The sequence below is a fragment of the Tetranychus urticae genome, chromosome 1 (genome assembly GCF_039701765.1).
Source record: "Tetranychus urticae isolate SD_2017Ah chromosome 1, NJAU_TeUrti_SD_1.0, whole genome shotgun sequence".
NCBI lineage: Eukaryota > Metazoa > Arthropoda > Arachnida > Trombidiformes > Tetranychidae > Tetranychus > Tetranychus urticae.
This window is the reverse complement of record NC_142958.1, coordinates 24,593,278-24,613,632: the sequence shown is the minus strand read 5'-3', so window position 1 is coordinate 24,613,632 and position 20,355 is coordinate 24,593,278. Positions and strand designations below refer to the sequence as shown.

The 20,355-nt window shown below is 35.0% G+C and overlaps 3 protein-coding genes across 4 annotated transcripts; 2 read left to right on the top strand and 1 right to left on the bottom strand.

Moving 5' to 3' along the window:
- Positions 1–416: 416 nt before the first annotated feature.
- Positions 417–4,225, top strand: LOC107368513 (zinc finger protein zfp-1). Of its 2 annotated transcripts, XM_015936349.3 has the most exons (8): positions 417–786; positions 912–1,180; positions 1,251–1,344; positions 1,438–1,708; positions 1,802–2,198; positions 2,311–2,448; positions 2,894–3,139; positions 3,315–4,225. In XM_015936349.3, exons 1-8 carry the CDS (start codon positions 598–600, stop codon positions 3,832–3,834), a joined length of 2,124 nt encoding a protein of 707 aa, XP_015791835.1. In that variant the 5' UTR covers positions 417–597; the 3' UTR covers positions 3,835–4,225. The 2 variants fall into 2 exon arrangements, with proteins under 2 accessions (XP_015791835.1, XP_015791834.1); XM_015936348.3 differs by having other exon boundaries at positions 1,438–2,198.
- A 5,417-nt stretch (positions 4,226–9,642) lies between these two features.
- Positions 9,643–16,483, top strand: LOC107368512 (zinc finger SWIM domain-containing protein 8). Its single transcript, XM_015936345.3, has 4 exons — positions 9,643–9,950; positions 10,084–15,385; positions 15,479–15,653; positions 15,728–16,483. Exons 2-4 carry the CDS (start codon positions 10,120–10,122, stop codon positions 15,957–15,959), a joined length of 5,673 nt encoding a protein of 1,890 aa, XP_015791831.1. The 5' UTR covers positions 9,643–9,950; positions 10,084–10,119; the 3' UTR covers positions 15,960–16,483.
- A 612-nt stretch (positions 16,484–17,095) lies between these two features.
- LOC107368615 (thioredoxin reductase 1, cytoplasmic) lies at positions 17,096–20,114 on the bottom strand. Its single transcript, XM_015936478.3, has 7 exons — positions 19,758–20,114; positions 19,416–19,688; positions 18,928–19,141; positions 18,716–18,861; positions 17,792–18,655; positions 17,584–17,718; positions 17,096–17,508 (listed from the first exon to the last, which is right to left on the bottom strand). The coding sequence occupies exons 1-7, from the start codon at positions 20,052–20,054 to the stop codon at positions 17,446–17,448; spliced, it is 1,992 nt and encodes a 663-aa protein (XP_015791964.1). The 5' UTR covers positions 20,055–20,114; the 3' UTR covers positions 17,096–17,445.
- Positions 20,115–20,355: the final 241 nt, after the last annotated feature.

Sequence of the window (20,355 nt, the reverse complement as noted above, 5' to 3'; positions counted from 1 at the left end):
TAAATAGTGTGACAATTGCTTTTATTTAAATACTTGGCAATACTTTCTGCCTCTATCCTCATTATAATCATTGCATCGATCCTAACATCATCAATTCTGAACTGGTGTTATCAATTACCCGAAATTTTAAGCTAAAACCCAAACCTTTTTTATGCATCTGTGTTGTGATGGACAATGAGCATTACATATCAGTGGAATTATATTTTAATATATACCGTGTTAATTGCGATTTTCAGAAAGTTTTAAATCAACTCATAAACCAATCTCAATATCCATACCGAAACAAAATAACAGTTGCAAGTTGACAGTTACAACAGTAGATTTTGAGTTACAGATTTAGACTTGAGACAACCGATAGATGGCTCCGTATTAAAAAAACATTGGAATTGTTCAATTATTGTTCAATGAGTGTCAGCTCTTGTTGTGAGAGCGTATTCTGTATTTCAATTATTCCTATTATTTATATCTATCAAAAACTATCTTTAATTGTTGGCCGTTATATTTAAACCCTACATTTTCAGCCATCGAGCTAAGTTGACTCTGCAGCCACTCAATTTGTGAGTCCATCTTTTTGGCGATTATAAACCTTATCAAACCATGAAGGAGATGGTGGGTGGATGCTGTGTTTGTAGTGATGAACGAGGATGGACTGAGAATCCCTTAGTATATTGTGATGGCAATCAGTGTAGTGTTGCTGTTCACCAAGCTTGTTATGGCATTGTTCAGGTTCCTACTGGTCCCTGGTTTTGCCGTAAATGTGAAAGTCAAGAAAGACAAGCTAGAGTGGTACGTAACTGTGGTCCTCTTAAGAAAATCAATTGTTTTTAAGATTTCTTGATATTTTATTATCGTTTGTTCACATTATTCATACTATATATTCTATTTCTTTTATACCAATCTTCTCACTAAAGAGATGTGAACTTTGCCCTTCTAAAGATGGGGCACTGAAAAGGACTGATAATGGTGGCTGGGCTCATGTTGTGTGCTCACTTTATATACCAGAAGTCAGATTCGGAAATGTTACTACTATGGAACCAATAATTCTGGCCTTAGTGCCTCCGGATAGGTTCCATAAGACATGTTACATTTGTGAGGAGCAAGGCAAGGAAAGCAAAGCTTCAGTGGGAGCATGTATGCAGTGCAATAAACCTGGATGTAAACATCATTTTCATGTGACATGGTCAGTTTTTTTCATTTGTTTCTTATTGAATAGAAAACTGTCAATCCTTTTCTTTTTCAATGAAATACAGTGCTCAAGCTGCTGGTCTATTATGTGAAGAGGCTGGAAATTTTAACGATAATGTAAAATACTGTGGATACTGTACTCACCATTATCATAAATTGGTATGTACTGATATTAGTATTTCCATCTTCAACTGCTCAAGTTTGACACTTGTTTGTTTCCTAGCTTGTTAATTTTATTTATTTATCTTACAGAAAAAGGATGGTTCAAATATCAAACCCATTCCCGCATTTAAACCGATTCCAGTAGCGGATTCCACTCCAGAATCTAGTCCTGATAAGAAGACTCAAGGTCCTTCGGGGTTATCTTCGATTAATAAACCGAGTTTGCCACTCGAAATATCCAAACCACCTAAAAAGAAAGTAGCAAAAACTCATAATGCAACCTTATCTACCTCTGCGTGTACCGGTTCTACAATAGTTAGCAATATACCTAGCAATAATCCTGGATCCTCCAATAGTTTAGGTAAATCTTCTTTTACCATTAATCCTGACAATCAAAAAATGAGGCGCGAATGTCTTGGATTAAATGATAATGCTGTTGGTCCTCATTTTCCAGGGTCTCGTCCAAGTGTGGAACATGGATCGGAAAGTAAACCCAAAAATGAACGAAAGAAAAAGAAATTTGTGATATCATCAGCTTCTAGCTCCCCCATTCATCCAAGTTCACCTGCATCGGTCAACAATCGTGAATCTTCTCTTGATCGTCTTCCTTCTCAAAGTCCTTCACCCAACCCGACTCCCAGTTTCACAGCAATGTATGGAAGTCTTACCGCCAAAGATTCATCAACCTCTTCAAGTGACAAAAAGGAGAAACCGAAACGTGAAATTGAAGACGATTCATCGACGGAGGCCGAGGAAGATGAAAATAAACCTACAGCCAGCCTACCAACAGCCAGAAAAATGAAAAATTCAGCAAGTACAGAGAAGAAACCTAAACCTAATTTAAATCAAAAGTTAGTCAGATTGATCATTATGCCAATTATTAATTTAATCAATGAAACTTTACTGCGGTAAATTTTAATTTTTAGAATAATTTATAATCATGTTTTTTATTTTCTTTTTTAGACCCATTAAAACTTCTAAAGCAGCTCAAAAAGAATCCAGAAGCGCCAAAAAGTCCAAGAAAGAAGATATTCTCAAGGAAAATAATACTGAAACTGAACCGTGTGCAGATTCTCGCTACGCAACATCTGATAATAACTTGTTAGCATACATCTAATTCATAATTCAGCCTTTTATTAATACTTTTGAATTGATCACTTTTAAAGAATGAAAAAGTCTTCGTCTAGATTTAAACTTCTCCAAATTCAAGCTTTTTTATCCATTGCTTTTCAAAACAAAAATTTTGTTTTACTATTGAAAAAGTCTGTCTCTAAAACAATGCTTGTGACAGTTTGACTCAAAACAAAGGTTCAGACATAAAATGCCCATCAGGTATCTTAATGAACTGAGCCTATGAACTTTTTCAATAGTGAAACAAGTTTTTTGTTTTGAAAACCAATGGATTAAAAAACTTGAATTTGAAGAGGCTTAAATCTGGACGAAGATAAACACTTTTTCAGTTGTTAAAAGTGATCAATTCAAAAGTAAAACGCTTTACTTTCATGACCATGATTTTTTAAACTACTTTTTTACTCTATGAATTTAGAGACCGTATTTTGACTGAGAAGCCAGCGACTGCTCCGAAAGTCAAAACACCGACAGAAACTCCACCTACAACCAAAGTGACTCTAACTACTGAAGAAACTTCAACTAAACTCATTGCATCCTCATCACCAAACGATCAAACATCTCAAAACACATCTCTAGTACGATCTCCTCATACCAGTGCTTTAAAAGACTTCGCTCTACCAGCTCCACCAAACAGACCCAAACCAACCACTATGCTTAAAGAGTAAGAATATTTGTTATTTTTCATTTTTTGGATCTTTCATCTTTCAGTTTACCCTATTGTTGATTCGTGCCTATTCACAAAAAAAAACGTATCTTTCCACAACCACCTTTTCATCAAGCAATTTTTGTTTGTGTTTCTTGTACTTATTTGCTTATTTGTTTGAAAATTATTTTAGACCTATGGAAAACGGTCCACAATCACTTGAACAACTATTGGAACGCCAATGGATTGCTGGTGCCCAGATGGTTATGGAACAGACGCAGCATTTTGACGTTGCCTCTCTTTTATCTTGCTTACATCAGTTAAGGACTGAAAATGAAAGACTAGAAGAGAGAGTTCGCCAACTTATTTCTCGTAGAGATCATCTAATTGCTGTTAACTCACGATTATCTCTTCCTCTCAATGGATCTCTCGGCTCATTAGGTGGCCTTTCCACTCATAGTTCAGCCATTTCCCAGAACGAATCTGCAAATTCTGTTTCCAGTTCGCCTTTAAGTTTTCCTTCAAGCAATTCAGGAGCCAATCCGTCTCCGTTATATGACAACAACAAAAGTCCTCGCAATAGTCCAGCATCTAATATAGCAAATGGAGCAGCAAACCCAGAAAGTCCATTTTATCAAATGATGAATTCCGCTCAGCATCAGCACATGCCTAACTTCCAACAACCTTATCTTCGTGGTCCCGATGAAAGATGATAATAATATTTTGTGGTACAAATTCTCCAAAAATAATTTATTCTTAATCTATTCACCTTTAAAGTCGAACCCAGAGCAGTTGGTTTTTCAAATTATGACAAAGTTGATCTTCATGCTATAAAATACAAAAAAATTATTTCCTCTACATTATTTATTGTTCTTTCCAACCAATGGAGGTGTATTACTGTATGATCAAATCAAAGATTGTGATAATAATACGCACAACTCAACAATATTAGCGCAAAGAAGATACAACTGCGATAAATAATTTCGATCGATTTAGGATTTTGAATTGAGACATCTCAAAGGAAATCCTTGATATTTTCTGACCTTTTCCCTCTCTATGTCAATTTTTTTGCATTAAACCCACATGACTATGTATTATTATTTATCATTGTTTACAGTATTTCTTTGCAATAAGGTCCATTTGTCGAAATTGGATTTTTGTTTGAAAAATATCATCATCTGTTGATTTGTTCATACCGTAACTCTTCCAGACATTGTATTTACAATTTTTGAAACGGCTGTAAATATGTTTTCGCATAGCTTGGATTTTAAACAATCTGACTAATATTCACTCTTATGCATCACTAAGTGACACAATCCCAAAGAGTAATATAGCAAGAGAGACCACGAAATAGGAAAAATTTATGGTTGAGATTTAATTGAAATGTTCACTCTCAGGTGGCGTTTAATTAAAAAATGGACAATTTAACCAGAAAATGTGCTAAAAATTGTTGCTCAAAGCAAAAACACAATCAATGTGGCCAATGATTTAATCAATTTTTTGATTAGCGCCGCCTGAGAGTCAACTTTTAAGTTTAATCTCAAACTTACAAAATTATCATTACGTGAAGTCTCTTGTTATATTACTCTTTGCACAATCCTCTGACTTGATCACTTGATCACAGTATGATGATTTGCATTTGATTACTGTTGTTGAATGACCTCTTTGGGTTAAATTGGTATGCATAATGAAAGTAAATAAAATCAGCTGATTACCATAAGTTCGTCGGCAGATAAAAAGTGGAAACAACTGATCAAGATATGCATAAATTGCTGATTGAATAAACGATTGCTCAATTAATGAAAAGTGGCTAAAAATTGTTAATTTACCATTTCACTATCGCAATATTAAGCAGTACTATTCTAACGCTGATTAATTTTCCTGCGAATTTTTCAATGCGAATAACTTCCGAGAATATAATTATTCGGTTCTCATCATCTTCACACATTCGCAGCCCTTAAAAATGTATCTTGGAGATACCGCCATACTCTTCAAGACTTAATCACGCTGTTGCTCCTGAATGCTTACCTCGAGATTAATTCCAACATTTTTCATCACCAATCCAGGTTCAAATGTTGAGGTTTCAACCACTAACTGAGGATGACGTCTTACTCTTGCTGAAGCGTCAACTTTGATTGTACATCTGACTGTATGGACCTTGTAACCAGAAGCTACCTCTTGACTTTTCTTGTCACTCTCATGGGCAAACACCAATCCATATGAACTCATTATTAAAAGCTTTGTAAGCGCAGCATGAAAAACAATCTAAATTGAGTGGATGGTCTACCTTAATTAGTACAACTTTGTATTTAATTGCGTTCCATATGCAATCGATTCTCCATTCTTACAGTACATTCAAATGTATCTGCTCTTCATATCTTAATTGTCCGCAGCAAAAGGCGACTGCTTGCATAAACCAAACGAAATGACTGACCGGTTTATCTGTCCGCCCTTAAAAGGCATTTCAGGATGATTAATCGTGCTTTACATGTATACAGTTCTTTTGTTTTATACATTTAGATATTAATAAACATTAAATATAATTGTGTATCAACAAGTATCAATTATTTCTGTTTCATTCCAGGTTTTCCTTTAGATGTCCTTTTCATAATACTAGTTTCCATGTCATTCCTATTTGTATACTTATTCATAATTTTGGCTGAAAGGGCTGATTTAGGCGAAACTATTGCTAGTTTTTCAAAAATTTAATGTTCTATTTTCAAATGGACTTGTTTTGGTTCTTTGCATTGCAAAAGTAAAGTTAGTTGACGGTGTGACAAATTGCGCGTAAACTTTTTCCCAAAATGTACAAGTATAATAAACACATGACAAAATATTGTCAAAACGCTATAAAAGAGAATCGATGTTTGGCGTTTCTTCTGGCCTCAGCCCGATCAGCTCAACTTTCAGAGTCGACCTTTATTGCGGGGTTACGGATTCGTCTTACTGACTTCTATTATGTACATTATTCTATCATTCTAATAGCCAACAATGGTTTGGAGACATGCCGCGGACTGGGCTCGATTGACTAAGAATATTTGCCTGAACTCTGGTCATCCATAGGTTGCCGTTTGGACCTACTTAGAGAAGATGGCATTGAAACAAGAAATTTTTTAATCTTTTTGGGTGGTAAGGATGATGAACAGCCTCGGCTGACATTGGAACCATTTCAAGAGGGTTAACATGCAAACAGGGAAGAATTATATTCAATAGCATTATCGAAGCAATGGGAATACTCATTCCGATTATTTTGCTGCTCTTAAAGTAAACCAAGAAAAATTTGTTCAATTATTGAAATGATTTCATATTACAAAATTTTTATGCAATAAATGATTGAGCTAACCAAGCAATTTAAAGCACTTGAGGGTGGGCTTTGAGCCACTCAGCTGTATTCAGCTTGCTTTTTAGCTTAACTTACCTTTTAAGCCGAAATAGATCTGTCCTCCATCTTGAATTAAATTTTGTTATCAATTTTGAAAAACATTCATCTAATATAATATATATCAACTTAACTAACCAACATTTTGTATTTATTATCAATATGATGTTCAATTTTTTCAATAACCATCAACTAATCATCAAAATTGATTACTTTTCATTCTGATCTCACTTATCAATTATTGTTTATATACTGTGTTTATACATTTTACTATAAACTCTTCATCTTTTCTTAATATTCATCATTATGGTCCACTCTCGATATGATCTCGGTAAACAGGTAAATATGATTTAAAAATATAAATTTACTTTTCTTAGCATCTTTAATATCATAACTAACAATATATTAGCAAATCTGTTAATTAATATCCGATATAATTTACTACCCAAATCTTTATTGCATAAACTCTAATATCAGAAACCAATACTTTCTTATGTATTATGACATTATTTTAGTTCTTCCACTATTCTTAAATATTGTTGATATTTAAGTTTTTTTGCAAATTAATTGCTACCTCTGAATTCTCAATGTTAGTCTTGAAAAGATTGTCAAAAATACTTGTTTAAAAGGCTCTGGGCCTTTAAACATAAGCAAGTTTAAAGAATGTATGTTTTCATAAATCAATCAAAATTTAAAATGTCAACCATTTCTGCCTGATTCTCTAGCCTGAAGTTTCCTATTCAAACTTCAAATCCAATAATTGTGTTTTTATAACACTTTATGTGTATTTTTATATGCTAACAGTCAATTTTATTGATAAAAATTGAAAGCATTTCAGTTGAAGGGAACTAGAAATTAAGCTTTCCAAATTTCTTTGAATTTTTCTCTGTACTATCACTTGAAAATTCAACCTTAATTTGAATGTTATTATTTTAGCGTCTTGTATTAGTTTGGAATCAAAGATTGTCAAAAAATTCAAAAGAAATAGGTTAGAATTTTTATTTACATTTGGATAAATTTTTCCAATAAGCTCTATAAAAGATAAATGTTTCTCAAAAATGCTAAAATGGAAAAACGATATGAAAAAGAAACTTGACAATATTCAATTTTAACGATAAAATGATTCAGTGTTAACCATTGCTTTTGGTACTGTCACTACTGCGGGGTTGCTCCTTGTCTGGACTGGAATGTTGTGGTGAATTGTTTGAAGCAACATAATCCCAATCAAAAGTCTTTTGATTAGCTAAGACACTTTTCACAATCAATTCTGTTAACAACGGAACTTTTCCCTCAACATTGGATTCGTCGTTGGTTCCTGCCATCATACCTAAACCTGCTGTATTAGGATCCATATTTTCAATTTTACCAGCCATAACAGCTTGGTTGAGATCAAAATCATTTCCAATAATGTAATTTGCTTTTGGGTTTTCCAATAGCTTGGCCAATGTTAAACTATTATCCTTTTCAGCGTTTGAATTGTCTTTCCATTGATTCTTCTTCATTTTCTTGGATTTGTACGAATAAGGTGAATACTGATCCATGGACATTACCTCCACTTCTGGTTCTTTTCTTGAATGGGGCACAAAAACTGGTAAAATTAGTATCTTCGTTTGATGGTTGGAATCATCACACTGAGGATTTCGTGTTGCTATTAAAATATCATTACTGTGAGGGGAAAAAAGTTTAGATGGTGAACGTAAAATCTTTTGACTTATCACAGAGTTTACAGGATTAAAGAAAAACATTATCAATCCAAACCATGTAATTGAATTGGACATGATGACAAACAATTTGATTAAACATTTCATGTTGACCGGAAAGTTACCAGACTTTTCTCAACTTGCTCAATCGCCAGTTTATGTTGGTCTGACTGAAAATGCTGATGATCACTTTGGTTAAGCTTTGAAATCAACTCTTTCTTACAATAGACATCGTCAACATTTTTTGTCCGTCTCTTGTGTTCATCTTCATGTTGGTACTTTTTTATAACAAAAATTACTCGCCGCCTCCTATTTTGGATGTAAAACACCATCCAACTGAAACTAACTCTTCCTTGTCTTCTTCATATTGATTGAATTAACAACGACAACAAAAACAATATACACTTAATTTGCTTAACAATTACACGATTAATGGTATTTTGACACATCAGCGATCTTGGACACATTTCGAAATAACAATAAGAGGAAACATCAAACTTGGTGCCAGGCCAATACTCGGAATTTTTTTCAGAATCAACCAAAGCATCCAATCTTTATTCAAACAGTTTAGATTTTTCGACCTTTTCCTTTCATTCAAGTTGCATTAACCTTACGATGTTCAATCCGATGATATCGAAATTGAATCGTTCTTCTATTCAATTCAACCCGGAAAAACGATCAAAATTCATCAAACCGAAAAATCTATTCCAAATTTCCTTAAATTGCTAGATAAATGGTCTCAAATTTTCAAATTTGATTATAGTCTCGATTGCTTTTATTTAAATGCTAAGTTAATGATTCATTTGTTGGTAATGGAAGTAATTAGTACGAAACAAACTCTAAAAACAGAGTTTTGTCAAATTAATTGTTAATTAGCGTGCTTTAATGAGATATTTCTTTGAATCTTCTTTCGGTCATTGGTAATCAATGTTTAATCTGAAATTAGTAAATTATTATAGTTTGTTTTGATGCAAGCAATATTTGTTTTCGTTATAAATTATAATTAATATAGATTAAAAGATTGTTAACACATGATCAACTTTTTTATCTGACTATATGATCTGATTAAATATATAGATATACGTATTTTTATGGTTTTAGTTTAAATTATTCTGTATTGTTAAAGTGCGTTAAGGTTTATTTCTGACCATTTATTTGTAGGTAAAGATAAATCACAAAAGTAAAGGTTAATCAAAATACACAAGTAATACAGTGACCGATTCATCTTTTCCGCAATGTTATCAGGATTTTCATGAGCACCTTCAGATAATTTTGTCAGAAATAAATCTTAACTCCCTTTAGATAAAAACTAAATGTATTAGAAAAATTATCAATTTACATCTTATTTACTTTCCTTACTTTCTTTTTGAATTTCCCTCTCAAACGAGCCAGAAAGTTTCCTCTTTCTCATCCTCCATTGTCTGGATAACCAACACTCAATTACTCTTAGCTTTGCTGACAGCCTGAATTATTTTTTAAAGTCTATTCAATTCTATTTTTAAATTGGTTCTGACTTTAATTTTTCTAAACTGTGATTCTTGGTTCATCTAAATTTTGATCTCGCATTTTTTCGTTTAAATTTCTCTCCTCTAACTCAAATCTCATTCTTCTTTCTATTATTGTTTTTTTTCCTTTACAATTCTTCAAAATGGTTTATCCTCGAAATGGACAGTCAGTCTGGTGAATCACGAGAAAAGAACACTATTCTCTATCAAAGCAACCTTTGACATTATCTGTGACAATAAAATTTGTAAGTATAAATCAAAATATCTCGAAAATTAATCATAAATTTACAATCCATTAAAACTCGGAAGCCACCATCACTGGTTAGAAATCTGTGGAAGCGTAACTAACCTTTGTTTATTTTTTTGTCTATTTCACAGTCTCATATCATCTCCGACTATCACTGAAGGCTTGATATGCTGGACGAAGATGACTCCTTCGAAGACTCTGAAAGATTCGAAGATGAATCCATTTGCTCTGCCAGTGACCATGATCCGGCATCGACAAACCATTGGAGAGGCTGGAAGAAAGTTATCATTCCAATCTGGCCCCCTACAAATGTGAAATCATGTCGTGGAAAAGGTGACCAATCTGTCTTATCTTTAGTTGAAATTGCTGCAAAAGAGGTTGCTTGCCATATTCCCTTCGAGATTGTGGAACTTTTCCAGCCTCCTATACCACCCGAACTTCAACTCAGAATCGCTTTCTGGAGTTTCCCAGAAAGTGAAGAGGATATTCGCCTCTATTCATGTCTTGCAAACAGTAGTGATTCTGAATTTATCAAAGGAGAAAGCTTAGTAAAACAAGGATGTATCAAGGAACTTCTTCAAATAGGATTTCATTTAAGCGCCACTGTTGTTCAAGGCCAATTGCCCACTCCACACAAAGGATCTTACAACGTTGCAATAACATTTGATCGACGAAGAGTGACTACTTGTAATTGCACATGTAGTAGCTCAGCATCCTGGTGCTCACACATTGTCGCCGTTTGCTTGTTTCGTATTCATCAACCTAATCAAGTTCGTCTTCGTGCTCCAGTTTCAGAATCACTCTCTCGACTCGGTAGAGAACAGCTACAGAAGTTTGCCCAATATTTAATTAGTGAACTACCACAACAGATCTTACCAACTGCTCAAAGGCTACTTGATGATCTATTATCAAAGAAGCTCACTGACATTAATAAATTTAGCGGAGCTCCTGATCCAACTGCTGGAGCTTCAATTAATGACCAAACTAGTTGGTGGCTTGATGAATCTCAGCTTCATGAGAATATTCGTAAAATTTTGGTAAAACTATGTGTTCCCATGCCAATTGTTTATAGTGATCCTAACTATCTTCAACTAAGTTTACCTTCTGTGGCCGTTGAGTGGGCTAGCTGGCTTAGACCTCTGCGTGCCCGTGAACCTGAAGGAATGTGGAATCTTTTGGGTATCGTTTTTGAACTTTTCATGCGAGGGGACCGTAATGCTGTTCCGCTTCTTAAGATCTTAACTGAAGAAGTTCTTGCTTGTGCTCAAATAATCGCTTGGTGGTTCCAAACCAAAATTTCACTTAATTCAGGACACTCTGGTCATAATAACCGAAATAATATTCAAAGTAATACTCATGCATCTCAGCATGCTTGCACAAGCATTTGTGATGAGATAGTTTCTCTCTGGAGATTAGCTTGTTTGAATCCAGGCTTATCTCCTAGTGATAGGGATAATTTGATCAAACAACTTACCGATTGGCATATCGCAACTTTAGAAAAAATATGGAAAACTAGACTTTCTAATACAAGTAATAACGGAAATAACAATTTCCATAAGAAATCGGATTTCGAAAATTTTTCAGGTTTTAAACCAGCCATGGAAGCGTGTTTGCTAGACTGGGATGATTATCCTATTCCTGGTGTTACACACTCTGACGACCCAGCTCGATCATGGTTTTGTCCATGTCCACACATACACAAGTGGAGAGAACTGATAAGTGAAGAAGAAAATCTTTCGAAACCTAAACTTTGTCATAATCCAGAACACAAAAAAGAAGAATCTCTTAATGTAAAAAGTACAGATCAAGATTTGAGTAATCGAAATCATCGACCTGAGTTGTCATCTAATGGAAATCCATCTTCATCTTTATCAACATCTATTTCAGAGTCAGCATCAGTAAATAATTCATCAACTTCTGCATCAAATTGTAAAAATTCAGAGACAGATTCTCAACGTCCCTCTACCCATAAACCTGTTGCTGTGTCAGCAACTACTATATCCTTGGGAGAGGAACAAATTAGAGTAACGATAAAAGCTATGACTGATCCCCTAGAAATTTTATTAGCTCGGACTGAAGCATTACACGCTCATGGTTTCACTAAAGAAGCTTGTCATCTTGCTGTCCAATTAGCTGAAGAAATGTTAACAAATCCACCTAATTTATTAATAGATTTACCTAATCCTCCTTCTCGTAACAAGAAATCACGTCGGTTCAGTCCGGCATGTCACCAGATAAGTTTACTAGCTTCTGCTACAATGACAAAGGCTGCTTTTCTTTGTCAGGTATTATCAGAAAATGAAAACTATCATCATTTAGCATTCAAAATTGGTGTCTCTGGTTTAGAGCTTGCTCGTCCACCAGCTTCGACCAAAGCCCTCGAAGTTAAACTATTTCACCAAGAACAAGAACTAGTAAATTTACTTAAAAAAATACCCCTCAAGGAACCTGAATTGAATATTCTCCGATCAAAAGCGCAGATTCTGAGTCAAGGAAATTACCGGGCCCGTGGTGATGCAGCTCTTCCTATTGCTTTGACGAACTACATCTTCGATGCTCTGGTTTATAGTGCCTCCCCTTGGTCTCATGATTCATTCAGTTCACCTGCACCTCAACCCTGTGTCATTCTATGCGAATGGAAACCAACTGACGAGATACTTGGTTTAGAGGCTTCAATTGCAGCTCTTGGTATGAAGGCTAATGTTTCAGAAGCAGAACATCCTTTGCTGTGCGAAGGTACTCGTAAACAGAGAGGAGATTTTATTGTAGAACTACTTGTTCACTATCGAGATGATATTGACAAACTGAATAAAATTATGGATAAAGTGCTTGATCAAGAAGTACATCAGCTGTACAAAAATCCGCCTGCTGACCCATCTGTAAATAATAAAGGTAATAATATTAGTAATAATAATAATGCAGGAAATCCAATCGTCGCAACATCTACCTCAGGATCGCTCGATTCAGAAACTCGAGATTTTAATAATAAATTAAGTACTGAAGTTGCAACTGATGCTGCTCAAGCCGACATCAGTCAAGAGGAATCCAACTCTCAAGCCAGCAAAACATCTGATGCAAATGACAAAATCGGAGCAGTTGCTGGAGCAACAGCTTCTAGTTCTGGGAAGTCCTCTAATGAAGCTTCAGTTAAAAGTGTTCCATCAGATCATCGTAATAGTGATGGAGAAAGAAGTGAAGGTGCCACTAGTCCAAGTTGGGATGAAAGTTACAAAGCATGGGAAGCTCGTTTCCGATGTATTAATTTAAAATCCAACAAGAAACACTCTATTGGTATGGCCAGTATCGACAGTTCAGCGCCAGAAACAACATCAAGTGATAATTCACCTACTGTTGTTCGCCGATCTCTTTGGGTTCGGTCAGGTAGTGACAGTGGCAGTAGCGGAGAAAGTAGTGATTCTTTCGCGTCCAGTTCATCGGGCGATAAAGCATTGAAAACTAAAATTAATTCAGCCTCGTCATCCGCCACACCTAACCGTGATATGCAGAACTCATCGCGAGTTACCCTTACTAATCGAATGAACTCTTGCTCAATCGCTGAAAACAGCAAGATCAATTCTGCAGCTCGATTATTAATGCATCATACTAGCAACAGTAATAGCAACAACAACAACAACAATAACTTTAATCCTGCTTCTATGAATCCAGCTTCAAGTCATGTTGATAATCAATCTGCTGGACCTTCTCTCTCTTCAAATCCCTCATCACCATCATCTAACATGCTCAACTGTCCACCAGTATCCACAATTGGAACTTCTGGTCAACCATCAAAACACTCTCGTTTCAAGGGAAGACGAATGTATCCAACAATACCTAATCAACCTAGTGAAGCATCATCGTACTTTATGCATGAACTGGCTAAAACCATTTTGGAAAAGGCAGGTGGAAGTAGTAATTCTGCTGTTTTATTCTCACAACAAACTGTCAACCAAAATCATCAAACACCTCATCGTAATCTGCATATGTGTGCCCTGAAGATTGCTCTTTACTCTTTAGGGTTACATAATGCTGTTGCACCAAATTGGTTGTCTCGAACCTATTGTCATCATGTTTCTTGGATTACTAATCAAGCTGTAGAGATTGGTGCTCAAGCAATAAACTTTTTGATCGATACCTGGGAAGGACATCTTACCCCTGCAGAAGCAGCAACTCTGGCTGATCGTGCATCCGGCTGTAATGATCCTGTAACCAAAAAAGCTGCCTCTAAACTGGCTCTTTCCTGTCTTCCTCATGCCCAAGCTCTCAATCCATCTGAAATTCATCGGGCGATCTTACAATGTAAAGAATCTAGTGATGCAATGCTTCAAGAAGCGTGTTTAGCGGTAGAAGTAGCAGCTAAAGGAGGTGGAGTCTGCCCTGAGGTTCTATTTCATGTTGCACGTAAATGGTATGAGCTCTTTGAAGCTTGTTCTGGAGAGAATAATGAAGGTCGTTCAAATAGAGATCATCGTAATCGACCTCCATATGTACAAGCCAGTGTTGGAGAATTCCAGGTACCTAGTTCAAATTCCCCCAACCCTCTGCATCACCATCACTCGGCTTTCAATGATAATGTCTCTCATATTAACAATCAACAAGATCGAAATTTCAACTGCTCTTTGGTTAACAATATCAGCGTCAATAATAGTAATCCAAACAATAATAACAACAATCCCCATGGGCTTGCTGGTAATAATAATATTGATAATATTTTAAACATGCGATCCAGTAATGTTTCTAATGGACCAATGGTATCTTTACCTCAAGGCTCTCTTCAAGTTATTCAACCAATTCAGTGTCCTCCACCACCATACACTTTAGCAACAACTTCACCATACTCGTACGGATTCTTTCCCGCTGCATTTACACCTGGTCCAGCTCCTATGCCTTTCCATCCCGCATTTCTTCAACCAACTCCAGGCTCAAACTCTAATTACCATCATCAATATCCTCCAGCTGGATATTTTACTCCAGCACATTCAACCGCTAATCCATCTAATACAGTATCTGCTGCGGCTAACAGTTTACCTCACTTTCAGAATGCCCTGCCTCATACTTTACTCAGTTCAATCACAGGTCAACCACATATTTTGTCCAACATGATTATTCCTCAAGTTTCACAAAGAGTACCAATGATCCCAGTTAACGGTGGCAATGGCAGTGGAAATGTTGTATTTCCTTATGGCACTCAGCATGCAGGTCACTTTATGTCACAACAACAAGTTATCAGCTTGGCTCATCAACCTCAATTACAACCACATCAACAACTTACTCAGAAACAGCTAGTTTATTTACTATCTGCATACAGAGTTGCCATTCTTGCCATGGAAGCTTTGGGTCGTAAGAATCACGATGAAAGACCGACGACGAGATATGCTCGCAATCCATCTTATGAGGACGATGTTAAATGGCTTTTAGAAGTAGTTAAAAAATTAGGTATTTTTGGTTAATTTTTTAAAATTTTATCATTTTTATCATTTTTAAATTGTTACAAAACTAATATTTGTTTTAAATTCTTTATTTTATTAGGTACATCGTATTTCCAAGACTTTTGTTTCTGTACGGCTAACAGCATAACAAGCCCTTTTGTTTTGCTTGATATCGTTCAAGATCTGGCGAATTATTTATCGCAATCATCTACAAATCACATGAATGCATACCGTTCACCGATTTGTGTGCCCTTAATTCAAAAATGCCAACAAATGTGAGTTATTGGTTATTTAAATTATCTATTGGGAAAGTTTTAATCTTACAACTTTTATCTTAATTTTTCAATAGGTTTGCTCAAGGGATCTACGCAAAGCTTCATAGCCCAGGCTTCAAGAGTGAATCAGAATCGGAGGAATTCCTTATACTTATTCGTCAAGCTCGTCAAGCTTTTTACTTGACTGCAGCCGGCCCCAATCAATTTAGCGATGTAATTGCAACAATTCGAAGGTCCAAGAACTGCAAAAAAGAGTTGTGGCAACTCGTCAGTAATTTTCTACAACAGCATCCGATAAATGTTTGATGATGGCATTATTTAGCAATTTAATGACCAATGGAGAAACCAATCTCTTTTCGTAATTTTCTGCAAATTAAGCCATTTAATATATCGACATTGACTTTTTTTGGCAAACCTATTTAATTTAAATTGAATTTATTTAATTTATCGACACATTTGATCAAACTGGATGTTTTGCAAACAAAATCTTGTACCCAGAATAAGAAGAGTAGAAACTACGATCCTCGCAAATGTTCACCTCATTTTCTATTTACTTTTTCATTATATTTGCGTGTACCTTACATATGACAAAAAAATCTATCTATTTCACTTATAATAAGACATGTTAATCCATGTAAACTCTTTCTTTATTTCTTTGTGGTGGAAAACTTTTTTCAAGCTTTAAGTTACTTTAACTGTTCTGATTTCGCCCTCTCTTTCCCCATTTTCATTCACCATATTGAGATGAAACCTTTTTTGACTTTTCTTTATGTACAAATTGAATAAAATGGCGCCACAATAAACTGGCCGAAATTAATTTATAAAACTTGCTATAACGATTTCATATTTTGATTTATGCACAAGAATAACCTGAACAAAACGCTAAGTTGATGTCCTAACCCAGTCGAATAAAAATTGCTACAATGAATTGCGTTTCATGCTCATTGAGGTATGTTTTGAAACGCCAGAGACATGCGTTTTTTTTGCGTTTAACGAAAATATTTTATTTATCAACTACTTGGACGATTGATTCCATAAAGTTAGCCATTATTTTTTAATTTAAACTTCTAGCTCAATGGTTAGAGATTGACAGTTGTAAAAGAGAGTGCAAAGGTTCAGGCCAGAACTGGGGATACTTTTTGTTTCTAGAAAATTAGACGAGCGCTAAGCTCACATCAAATTTTATTAACGCGAAACTCGTGCTTAATCCGAGACTTTTATTGAGGCTTTCCAGGCGTGTATGCCGCCTTCGACTGGAAATTGATGTTGTTCCTATGATCTATATATTTCTGGAATCTATTTTCCTGTTAGTGAATGTTAAAAACGACAAAAACGTTCTGTACAAAATTCGATGGAGAAAGTTTTTGTGTTACGTTGGCATTTCTTTGAAAATGTTATTAAAAGAAGTCAAGAACTGAGGTAAAGACAAAAATTGCGAAATGAAAAAAGTGAAAAGGGTCGTTTTCATTTAAATTGCGCTACGGCTGTACTAAAAAATATCAATAGAACTATATCAATAGTACAATTAGATCATGCTTTAATTTATTAAGGGATTGGCTAACTACAAAAAATTTTATTCCAAATCGAGCATCAAACTAGTGCGCTTCCATAGAGGCTTTACACACCAGTCATCATAAAGAACCGAATTAACGGTAAATCGAATTGAAACAAAAAAGAGTTGATGAGAGTTCCTCTCCTAATCTTTGGATAATTGAGAAATGATTGATCATATCATATCATGATAAAATACGCTTGATTATCCAAAGATGTATGAAGGAGAGGAAATTTAACCTCAGCAACCTTGAGCATCAGCTGAGACTCCACTTCGCTTTGTGACCGCTAAAGTAGTGAAAATCTGAAATAAAAAATAGAAATCAATTAGTTTGTGTTAATCAGATGAATAGAAGTCTAATGCTGAAATGAGATTTACCTCAGCGCAAGTTGGATGAATACCGATTAAAGCATCGAATTCATCTTTATTGCAGCTTTTCTTCAAACATAGCGCAGCCATTTGCATAACTTCACCAGCATTAGGGCCAACATAATGGATTCCTAATACTCGCATCTACAATTTTAAGAATAAAAGAAATAAATCAGAACTTACGTTAAAATGTTTAGATATATAAAAATCAACTTACATTTTCTTTGACAGCACAAATTAACTTGGCATAACATTTATTTTCAGGACGATGAGGCAAAGTCCATTCAAGTGGAGTAAAGTTTTGAACGAAAATTTCAATATCTTTTTGGCCATACTTTTCAACTGCCTCTTCTTCAGTAAGACCAGCAGAGCTATATTCCACTGAGGTAAATACTGTAGTAGGTATATTGTCGTAATCTGTTTGAACATTTGTACAAGCATAAAGACGCCGAGCTAATAGGAACCCAGCTTCGATGGCGAGAGGAGCCAATTCAAACTTAATATCAGTACAATCACCAACGGCGAAGATATTAGGAATATTTGTTTGTTCATTTTTTATCAAAATTTTGCCACTTTTGGTACATTGAATTCCAAGTTTATCGATTCCAAATCCATCAAATCGAGTTGATCGACCAATAGCAAAGACAACGGTGTTAAATTCATCTACAATAGATTCACCATTGGTGAGTTTTGCTCTGACTCTTAAAAGACCAGGTTCGCCTGGAGTTATTTGTTCAATTGATTCTGGCACACAGTCTCGGATAAATTTAATTCCTTCATGCTCCATAATTTCTCCTACTCGATTCGCACATTCTTGATCAAATCCTCTGAGTAATATGGATCGAACCATAACAGTTGTATCGAAACCAAAAGCCTGAAGAAATGACGCGCATTCTAAAGCAACATAAGAGGCTCCAACAACCAAAGTTTTACCAGGCGGATAAGGCATACTGAATAAATCGTCACTAGTTATCCCGTATTCCATTGCACCAGGGATATTTGGATAATTTGGCCGAGTACCAACAGCGATTAAGATTGAGTCTGCTGTTATATATTTAACTTCTTGATTATCATAAGATAGCTAAAAAAATTAAAAGTAAAAATTAATTTGATATTTGAAACAAATAGCAAATGAACTTACCTTAATTGTATGTGCATCTTCAAGAGTACCAATTGCGTTTATATGTTCGACATTTTTCTTTCGCAGAGACACTTTGTAACCAAAATTCAAACTCTTTATATGCGTTTGGACATTCTTGACGAGTTTTTTCCAGTCCATATGAACATCTACAAGTTAAGAGATTATTCTGATGAGTTCCAATGAAATATTAAATAAATTTACAGGTCATATACTTTTCTGGATGTCCAATGTATCATTATCATTTGTCATCCAGCCAAATGAACTTGAATCTCTAATTGATTGACCAACGAGTGCTGCAGTATGAAAAAGTTTTTTTGGAATACAACCGACATTAACACAGGTTCCACCTAAGCCCCAACGTGATCCACGAGGCGATGGAGAAACATAATTGATCAAGGCTACTTTCCTGCCCAAACGGCCAGCTTCCTACAAGAGGCAATAAGAGTAAATTTTAAATCTACTAATCATTCATAATTGTGGTGATTAAGTTAAAAGTGAAACGAAAGCTTCATAACCTTCCATTTTTATCACAATATGGCATAAAAGGTTACATCACAAATTATTATTATATGGGAGTAATAAAAATAGAGTGTAATTAATAGATTTTTGAAACTTTAGCACTAGCAAGTACATGCACTTAATAAGCAGTAAATGTAACTCAGAGAAATCTGAGAATTACAAAGGAAACAAAGCAACCAACCTTAACACAAGCTAATCCTCCAGATCCTCCACCAATAACAACAAGATCATAGTCATGCACTTTCGGTGAGAGAATCAAGCTCAATTTACCATCAGAGCCAGCTTTGAGAAGATCATCACATCCACCAATAAATTGTTCATCAACAAAAATTTGAGGAACAGTTTTCTTCCCTGTCTTCGTGAGAAGAGTTTCCTGCCACAGAGGTCCATCTTCTCTTTCATCCAATTCGATGGCAAACCAGGGAACGTTGATAGAATCGAAAAAATTTTTCGCCTGATAAGAAGAAGATTCATGAAAATCATTGAGTAAGCAAAGAAAATCAAAAAGCCATTGTAAACTTACCTTCTTACAAAATGGACACCATGATTTGGAGAAGATGAGAGCCTTTTGTTTTTTTATCAGTTCATCAATTTGAGATGAAATATCAGAGCCAGACGTTTCGACGGGTGGCATACTAGAAAAATATGCTCGATTTATACGATTGCACCGAACGTCAATCGGGCAATTGGACACAGAAGTGAAAGGATTTTTATTAAAACAGCTTGGAGAAGCAACACTGAAAATAGAGAGTGTTCTACATGTTAAATGAGTGAAAACAGTGGTAAATATTGGCAACTTGTTGAGTAAACTGTGTCTCATGTAAGACTGAAAAATAAAAATGACAACTATTATTTGATAATCTCATGGGTAGCTAATCCACTATGTTTAATCATTTATTAATCTATCACCACAGAAATAGAAGAATGACGAAACAATATCAACACATTTTCACAGAGCGCCACATTTAACTAGGTTTTATAAAAACATTTTATTGAAAAAATTGAATAATAAAACTGTTAATTTGAATAATCATTTTATTAATTGATTTATTTATTTAATAATCCTCAGCAAATGAACAAACCAAATATAAGATTAATTTATTGAACAGTTTACAGTATTA

What these genes read in the sequence shown, in the direction of transcription:
- LOC107368512 (XM_015936345.3), top strand. Translation starts at nt 10,120, where the DNA reads ATGCTGGACGAAGATGACTCCTTCGAAGACTCTGAAAGATTCGAAGAT. An exon ending in AGAAGTAGTTAAAAAATTAG is followed by an intron (nt 15,386 to 15,478) that starts GTATTTTTGGTT and finishes TTATTTTATTAG; the next exon opens with GTACATCGTATTTCCAAGAC. An exon ending in ATTCAAAAATGCCAACAAAT is followed by an intron (nt 15,654 to 15,727) that starts GTGAGTTATTGG and finishes ATTTTTCAATAG; the next exon opens with GTTTGCTCAAGGGATCTACG.
- LOC107368513 (XM_015936348.3), top strand. Translation starts at nt 598, where the DNA reads ATGAAGGAGATGGTGGGTGGATGCTGTGTTTGTAGTGATGAACGAGGA. An exon ending in AAGAAAGACAAGCTAGAGTG is followed by an intron (nt 787 to 911) that starts GTACGTAACTGT and finishes TTCTCACTAAAG; the next exon opens with AGATGTGAACTTTGCCCTTC. An exon ending in GCAACATCTGATAATAACTT is followed by an intron (nt 2,449 to 2,893) that starts GTTAGCATACAT and finishes CTATGAATTTAG; the next exon opens with AGACCGTATTTTGACTGAGA.
- LOC107368615 (XM_015936478.3), bottom strand. Translation starts at nt 20,054, where the DNA reads ATGAGACACAGTTTACTCAACAAGTTGCCAATATTTACCACTGTTTTC. An exon ending in TACATTGGACATCCAGAAAA is followed by an intron (nt 18,862 to 18,927) that starts GTATATGACCTG and finishes CTTAACTTGTAG; the next exon opens with ATGTTCATATGGACTGGAAA. An exon ending in TTCATCCAACTTGCGCTGAG is followed by an intron (nt 17,509 to 17,583) that starts GTAAATCTCATT and finishes TTTTTATTTCAG; the next exon opens with ATTTTCACTACTTTAGCGGT.